This window comes from Desmodus rotundus, chromosome 4 (assembly GCF_022682495.2).
Source record: "Desmodus rotundus isolate HL8 chromosome 4, HLdesRot8A.1, whole genome shotgun sequence".
Classification (NCBI taxonomy): domain Eukaryota; kingdom Metazoa; phylum Chordata; class Mammalia; order Chiroptera; family Phyllostomidae; genus Desmodus; species Desmodus rotundus.
In genome coordinates, this window is record NC_071390.1 from 27,455,073 (window position 1) to 27,463,549 (window position 8,477).

General features: G+C 51.8%; 1 protein-coding gene across 2 annotated transcripts; it reads left to right on the forward strand.

The window, feature by feature from the left end:
- Positions 1-224: 224 nt before the first annotated feature.
- On the forward strand, positions 225-7,971 carry RBP4 (retinol binding protein 4). 2 transcript variants are annotated; one of them, XM_053922847.2, is made up of 6 exons: positions 225-363; positions 519-647; positions 762-898; positions 1,042-1,148; positions 6,022-6,234; positions 7,665-7,971. In XM_053922847.2, exons 2-6 carry the CDS (start codon positions 537-539, stop codon positions 7,700-7,702), a joined length of 606 nt encoding a protein of 201 aa, XP_053778822.1. In that variant the 5' UTR covers positions 225-363; positions 519-536; the 3' UTR covers positions 7,703-7,971. The 2 variants fall into 2 exon arrangements, with proteins under 2 accessions (XP_053778822.1, XP_053778821.1); XM_053922846.1 differs by having other exon boundaries at positions 227-384.
- Positions 7,972-8,477: the final 506 nt, after the last annotated feature.

The following is an 8,477-nucleotide window of genomic DNA, read 5'->3' on the forward strand; positions in this document are numbered from 1 at the left end:
CAGCTACGGCCGCTGGCACAAGTGCTGGGTAACTAGGCCAGGGCTTGTTCCCGCAGCTCATCGCCGCTGGAGAGTTTGGGCCCCGTCGAGGCCACCCTGCGCGGCGGCTCCACCAAACTCCGGGTGGCACTGGAGGTGAGTCTCTGTCCAAAGGGACCCTCCCTGAGTGCGGGCGTCAGTGAGTCAGGGCGAGTTATGCAAGTGCTGGCCCGCCGGCCCCCGCGCCTCCCCCCCGCCCCGTGCCTTTCACTCCGCACGGTTGCAACAGCGCGACCCCCTCCCCCCAGAGCTATAAAGCGGCCGGGTGGCACCCGCGGCGTGCTCGCCTCCCTGGCTCCCTGCGCGCCCAGTCGCTCCGGCGAGGTCTGCGTGCGTCTCCGGGTGGTGAGCAGCACCGGGGCGGGGGACGAGCGGGGGGCTCTCGCCATCAGGGTGGCGCGGCCGGGCCGTGGCGCGGCCGGGCCGTAGCGGGCCCGGTGGCTCCGCTGCCCCGCACTCACGGCGCGCGTTTCCCACAGGGCGGATTCCTGGGCGAGATGGAGTGGATGTGGGCGCTCGTGCTGCTGGCTGCGCTGGGCAGCGCTCGGGCGGAGCGCGACTGCCGGGTGAGCAGCTTCCGAGTAAAGGAGAACTTCGACAAGGCTCGAGTAGGTACCGTGCTGCAGCCCCCGGTCACCCCACCCCTACCCTCCCCGCGTTCCCCCAGCCCCGCTGCCCGCCGTGCACTGCAGACACCAAACCTGCTCTCATGTCTTTCGCAGTTCTCCGGGATCTGGTACGCCATGGCCAAGAAGGACCCTGAGGGCCTCTTTCTGCAGGACAACATCATCACCGAGTTCTCAGTAGACGAGAACGGCCAGATGAGCGCCACAGCCAGGGGCCGAGTCCGTCTTTTGAAGTCAGTGGCCTCTGGGCGGCAGAGCTCTCTGTGCCCCGGGCTGAGCGCCAAACCCTGACCAGGGAGGGAAGGGAGCACCGGGGAGGGGTGGAGGGAAGAAGCCTTTTGCCTGGCCTGGCTCAGGATCCCCTTGGCTTTTGCAGCAACTGGGAAGTGTGCGCCGACATGGTGGGCACCTTCACAGACACTGAGGACCCTGCCAAGTTCAAGATGAAGTACTGGGGTGTAGCGTCCTTTCTCCAGAAAGGAAGTGAGTAATCAGCCCAGTGGGACTGTCTTGGGGGTTGGGGGTATAAAAGGGCCATAAACTGGCCATATGGGTTTCTTCTCCAGTGGGGCCCTTGGAAGAAAATGGTCTTAAGTGGCAGGAACTCTCTGCACTGCCCGAAGTTAAGGGCATGAGATTGGGTGTAGTTAAACCCCCTTCCCACCTCCCCCACCCCCCAGCTCAAAAAACCTGGCCCAAGCTCAAAGGACCTTTGGGCTCATCAGGTGACCTCTTCCTGCCATTTTCCTGTCCTGCCACTGCACTGTGGCAGGGTGTGCCACCTTCTCCAAGCTTACACCTCCCACCTCCCCAAGACCCAGCCCACATCACCACTCCACCAGGCTTTGCATTTCCTCTATCTCCCTGGGCTGAATCCCTGACACAGCTTGACTACTGGGAACCCCACCAGAGGCTGGGAGGCCCTCCTCCAAGGATGCAGGGAGATAGCATGATGCATAGGGCTGACTCACTGCCCCCCTGGTGCCCAGCCCGCTGATGCTGAGATTCTGAGCCAGGCAGAGTGCCCTTGGTGGCAGTGACCTCTTCCCCTCCTTCCAAGCACTGAAACTCAGATGGGGGGGAGGGAGAGTGTTGAGGACTCTCAGAAGAGCATCTTAAAACAGCCCAACCATGAGAACACATCTGTATGCTTTTCTATTTTCCCTCCATTTCTCTTCAATTTCAAAATCTGGAGCCTACTTGGTATCTAGAGAATTATGCAAGCTGTGGGCCGGGGGTGGGGGGTGGGAGTGGGGTGGGGAGGCAGGATCAAGGGATCTTAGAGATAGTTAACCCTACAAAGAGGGTTCAACAAACAGATGAATAAACTGAGGCCAAAAGAATGTAGTGCTTTGCCCACAGTCATACCATAAGTCTGTGAGAATCAGTGTCAGAGCCAGGGGTTCCAACTCCTAGGCCAGGGTTAGGTGGCCCTGAATAGCAGGGATTCCTAATACAGACAACTTTTACAAAGTATTGTCTGAGCTCTCCTGTGGAGTAGGCCACAGGGGGCAGTTTGGGGGGACTCTCGTAGCTGGTGGCCCAGGGCAGAAGCGTTCTTTATGTAGCTCATTGTTATGCACACGCACCTTGACTTTCTCTAAAGCTGTATGTTAGACGAAATTGCGTTTTTTAAAATCCACTTGCATCATCAGCACTGATTGACACGGTGCAGATGCAGATGTTATTATACAAGGGGTAAAAAGCTTTTAAGCTTAGAAGTAATAAAATTATTACAAACAATGCAGCAAAACTTCCTCAAGTGACTCAATTAGCATAAAATGTATACTTTTCTGATAATGGATTACAGAAATCAGTACTGGGGGTACAAGATTACTAATTTTTAGAAAGCGTAAACACGTAATGCTCTGTGGCATTTTAAGATGCACTCCTGCAGGACTAGGAATCTGTTGGTACTGTACTGGGGAGGGTAGAGAAGGCCCCGCAGCCGGTAGGGCTTTGCCTCTTGTCTTTTCGCCTTTTGCCTCCTCCTCCCCCAAACAAACCAGGTCAGTTTTGCTTTTACCTCTTGTAGATTGAATTTCCATCTAGGCTTTCATCGGAGAATGAGAGAGTACTGAAGTTTTGAAAGTGATTGCTGTGATATTGGAATAAGTTTGATATGGCAGGCGTGAGGATAAATTCCGGCGTGGGTTTCGTTTCAGAGGAGAAGCTGTGCAGGGTAGTGGTTAAGCATGCGGCGCTACAGTTAGACTGCCTGAGTTCAAACCCTAACCGGACCCACTACCTGTGGGACCTTAGCTATGCTCCTCAGTTTCCTCACCTGTAAAAGGGGCGACCGTAGCACCTACTCATGGAATTGCGTTAGGAGGAGGCAATGAGTTAACGTGCCGCAAGCACTTGGTGCCTGAGACATGAGTTCTCGCCGACGTATGATATTATTACTGCTTAGTTCTCTCCCCAGCCATGAAATAATAGCTTCATAGTCTGGGTCTGGGATGATAGGAACTGCGAAGAGCATCAGGTTCAAGTCTATGATTTTACAAATGAAGAAATTAGAGAAGGCCCACATTAGAGAAGGGACTAGCTTAGGGGCACACAGCTAATCACCCCTTAGCTCCACTTTGAAGGGCCTGCTGGGTTTTTCAGGTAATTAGCAGAACTAGCATCCCACCACCATCTGGCTGGCTCACCTGGGCAGTTATACCTGAGAACTGCAGGGAGCTTCTCATCACTATAGGTGACTGGAGGACACGGGTGCTGAAGGGGCACGTTCCAGGCCCACACAGTGAGCCAGAGCTGGCTCCCTCTAACTGAGTGGGGTTTTGGTGGGGGGTGTTTTTTGTTTTGTTTTGTTTTGGTTTTTGGACTGGTAATCAAAACCTCTAAACCAGCCTGTGTGGGTACAGTGTAGGCACAGTGGCCGTGTAACCCCACTTCCAGAGATGGTAGCAGCCATATGGCCGCTGTCTCTACTCTCCCTAGCTCTGCTGTGTGCAGATAGCTGCCACCCAGAAGTGTTTGCCACCCAGAGGGACACACCCCAGCCACTGGCCCTGAGGAGGTTGGAGGCCTGAGCTCGTTCTTTCTAGCAGGGCTCAGACAGCTCATCTCTTGTCTTAGGAGGGAGAGTAGGGTAAAGATTGTTACAATTTAAAAGGTTGTTACAATTTAAAAGGTTGTTACAATTTAAATTCTTCATCTCTGCATTATTTAGCCAAAAAGAGCCTGGAGATAACACCAAAACAACTTCGACCTTTTTTTGTAAAGACTTTATTTGAGAGAGGGCAAGGGAGGGAGAGAAAAATCAATTGGTTGTCTCTCACACACCCCCAACCCAGGCATGTGCCTGCACTGGGAATTGAATCAAGGACCCTTTGGTTTTCAGACTGGCGCCCAATCCACTGAGCCACACCAGCCAGGGCCCAATGTAGGCATTTTTTTAAAAAGTCAAGAACAGTAGTCATTTTGCCTGAAACCGAGCTTTGAAAGTTACTTAGTTCCTATGTTAGAATCCATATTCTGGCAACAACCTTGGGGGAAAAAATTAAGCTGTAGATTTGCTGAGCTAACAGCTGCCTGGATCATGAATTGGGGTCACATTCCAAAGGAGAGTGCTTTCGTGTCTGAGGGGTAAGCTGCTGGGGCACCTGTGACTGAAAGACACAGTGAGCCCCATAACCAGTGAAGAAATGACTTCATTCGGAGAGAAGGAGGACTGCCCAGGAGCCTGTGAGGGGAACTGGCGGTTGGGGTGGGGCCCAGCAGGGGGCCCCTTGGCTTCTGTGCCTGGCCCTCCTGCTGAATAACTGCATGGCCACCACTGCGCAGTCCTATGTCTGGGCACCCTCACCTGACCCTGACACTCTCCGTGGGTCCTGAGAGGTGCCAGGGTGACTCATTCTTCCTGGGGGGCTGAGAGTGAACTGAAGAGGGGCCTCCACCACTCCCTCCTGTGCAGCCCTCCTGCAGGGTCTGGGTTTGGGCTGAGCCCCTATTAGGCGGACACTCCAGGGATTCTCAGAGCCAACAGGCACAGCCCAAGCTGACTGAGGGTGAGCATTAGTGATCTCCCTCATGCTCTCTGATGCTGGGGAATCCAGTACCTCTGCGTTCCTCCAGTGTGGAGCATGACATAGGGCAGAACGATCTCTTGCTTAAGGACTTGGGCGTGAGATGGAGATGCAAAGCCTTTTTGTGTCTTGTTCCCCGGGCCTCCAATTTACTTATTGCCTGGAGACAACATGGTGTAGAGTTTATGCAAGTGGGCTCCTGAGCCAGATTGCATCCCAGTTCTGCCCTGCTCTTTGGCATCCTGGGTGAGTTACTTGGTTTCTCTGTGCTTCACTTCCCGCATCTGTAAAACAATAGTGTGCGCTTTAGGGTCCAAGTGAGAAGTAACTGGGAAGGCATGGGAGGTGTCTACACAATGGCTGGTGTGATTAAGTGCTCAGAAAGCCCTATTCATGCTCATGTGTCAACGAGAATGTTAAATTAGGTAGAGACCTGGCACTTTTTACCAAATACAAGATGTTTAGATAAACCTGAACACTTGTTTCTCCATAGCAGAGCCGTCACCTACGTTCTTATTTCTTGTCCTGCCTGAGTTGGCACTTCCCCACCTTCGTTTATGCTTATTCTTCGTGGCTTACAGCCCAGTTTTAGGAATAAATATAGTGTAAATTTTTCATAGGCTCAGCTCTGCCTCTGTCAGGGAGGCCTGATGAGTACAAGCCCTAGAAAGGAATATCTGATAACAGATGGTAGGCATCTCGTGCCCCCAAAGCACAAACTACTTTTTTTGCTAGCTGGAAGAAGTGAGCGGGGTTGCTAAGCAGGAATTAAGCAGGAATTAGGGTGGAGCTGGAAACTGGGTGAACCAGACCCTCAGAGTGGTGTCCTCTAGTGGACTGAGGCAGGAGGGCAGCGCGGCCACTGAGATGACTGGGAACTAGCTGATGTAGAGCATCTCAGGAGACACATCCTGACCGTTGGGGACAACATAAGTTGGTGGCCGTCAGACATCAGCCACAAAGGCGTAGATCTTCTTGGAGGATAGATGGAGAAGACACAATAGAAAGACCTATTCTGGCTCACATGCTCAATTGTTCTTTAAAAAGATGCTATCACATTTATCATCAGGGTGAGAGATAGTCATTGAAGTGAGTGAGGTTCCCCCAACTCTGGAACAGTTTTCTGTAGAGGAAAACAAAATCCTTTCTCATTTTCCTAGTTTTATCAAAGCTGTCCAAATTGTCTGTGGTTCCCCACTCCTAACAAAGTGAAACCAGGTTCAGGAAGTCGCTGGCTTCTCAGGGGTGGTGAGTGTCCCTGCTGGCTGAGCTGGCTGAGCTGGCTGAGGGAGGGGCCTGGGCTCTGGCTTTCTGGTTTGCAGACGATGACCACTGGATCATTGACACGGACTATGACACCTACGCGGTGCAGTACTCCTGCCGCCTCCTGAACCTTGACGGCACCTGTGCTGATAGCTACTCCTTCGTGTTTGCCCGAAACCCCAACGGCCTGCCTCCAGAAGTGCAGAGAATCGTGAGGCGCAGGCAGGAGGAGCTGTGCCTGGCCCGGCAGTACAGGCTGATTGTGCACAATGGTAAGCAGATGAGCAGGTGGGTGGGAGCCGGGGTGGCAGCCTTGTCTTCCTGAGGGGTTGGGGGGCAGTGAGTTTGGGTCCACCAGTCAGAAAGATGCGTTCCATCTGCGTGCATGAGAAAACAGCAAGCCTTGGGAGCCCCTCCGAGCCCAAGCCTGGATTCTTCTTGACCAGATTTTTCAGTGGCCTTATTATGGGGCCGATGCAGAAGGAGTGGGCAAAGGTCTTTTTCCAAAACCCTGGCACTTTCAATTAAATAAAACTGCAGGGGACACTCTTCCCTTTTTCCTGCTAATTTGGCCTGGTCTGTAGTCACGTGATTTTGTCCCTGGCTACATTGCCTCCCAAACCATGTTGACTGAATTAACGTTGTTTGGGATTCAGTGGCCCCAGTGACGAGTGAAAACTTAGAGACGTGATTTTTAACAAAGTCTTGTTCGTAAGAGCAATGACTTCAGCAAATGCTCCCTCTCTAAACATCAAACCAAATCGACTTGCTGATTTGCCTCGCGTGTTTTGAGAGTCCCTGGAATGATCATTGGGTCTTTATACAGATATTACCCCCATGTGATCTGGATTGAAAAACCAGGAACGTTCTGGAGAAAAAGTGTGCTGCCTACTTGAATTGACACTCACTCTCACTCCCTTGGGGTTCGAAGTCCGAACATGGCAACGCTAAAATGTAGGCAAAGAGAACAAAACTGAACTTTTCTGTTGGTCCTCTAACTAGCTGAGCATAGCTACACCAAGCAGATATGAGCCCAGACCAAAAACATCAATCAATACAATTTCAATGTTTCACCCTGAAGTGGCCTAAATGAAGGGCGAGGGAAGGACTTCACCGCAGCCAGACTCCAAGTCAAACCCTTTGCCTGCATCTCGTTTAATCCTCAGAGACACCTTATGAAATAGATACTATTCACATTCTCATCTACCCAATGAGAAAACAGAGGCTAAGAAACGTTACAAAAGTTGCCCCAGATCCGTAGTAAGTAGCTGCGTTGGATGCAGACCGAGGTGGTGGTTGTTGCTGCTGTGTTTGTGGGCGGTGCTGAAGCCCCGTGTGGCACCGTCTGGTGATACGTGGCCCAGGACACGGTGAACGTTCTATAAAACAACTTAAGGAGCGGCTGAGATCAGGCCCACTTTCTGAATTAGGCAGATGCACCCCCCAACCGTTTGAAATGCAGTGAGGCAAACTGAAGACAAATAGAAAGAACACTATTTCATACAGCAGACCGCACTGCCCCCAGAGAAAGTCAGAGGGTCGCAGAAACAGCCTTGAGGATGTTTATGAATTACAGCCCCATCCGGCTGTAAACGCACAAGAAGCTTAAATAAAGCTGGGCCCTGAGGCCGCCGTGGCATTCATAACGTACGTCAAACACGGGCCCTCGTTCTGTCAGTAACGCCTTTGTCTTCTGTTTCAGGTTACTGCGATGGCAAATCAGAAGCAAACCTTTTGTAGCAACATCGAGGACGTCAAGTTTCATTTGGAAACTTCCCATTCTCATTCAGCCTTCAACTCTATTTATCTTAGTTTAGTTTGGCTGTCTCTCCTCCCCTTTCCCTCAGGGAACATAAAACCTTCAGTACACGTGAAAACATATGTGGGAATAAGTGAATCAGTTTGCACTCAGCTGGATGTATGTTTTTACTGGTGTTTTCTGAGGAATCATTTGAGGCTTAGGATTCCAGAGTTGGATTCGTTAAAATATAGTCTCCTGTTTCCTATGATTTGGGTTTTCATTTGTGTTCACATGCGTGAGTGTGTGTGTGTGTGTGTCAGAGTAAGAAGTCCTGTAGACGGGTGGGTAGGATGCACTTTTATATCCTGGGAGGTGCTCCTCCCTCCATGGTTCTTTATGACCTTTGGCCTAATCTTCATTAATGACTCTGGCTTCTGCCAACTTCCTGAAAAAGGGTGTTCCCATTAACCCCGAAAGGCTTAACTGCCAGCCTGGATGAGGCACCTCGGCTAACCCAGCAGATGAGTGAGTGTAGGCTGGGCCAGGCCAGTGAGCCCTGGGCCAGTGAAGGAGGCAGGATGGCTGCTGGCTCTCCGACCTGCGACAGAGGCATGGGTCTGGGTCCCCTCTGATAAACATCCCCCCAGCCCTTCACTTTCCAGCACTTAATTCACTTCTTATTTCAGATGTGGCCAAAATGTTGAAGGAGAGCAGGCCTTCGGCTTCTCTGAGGGAATTGGAATGTGGGGCCCTTGGAAGCCAGATCTGGAGGGA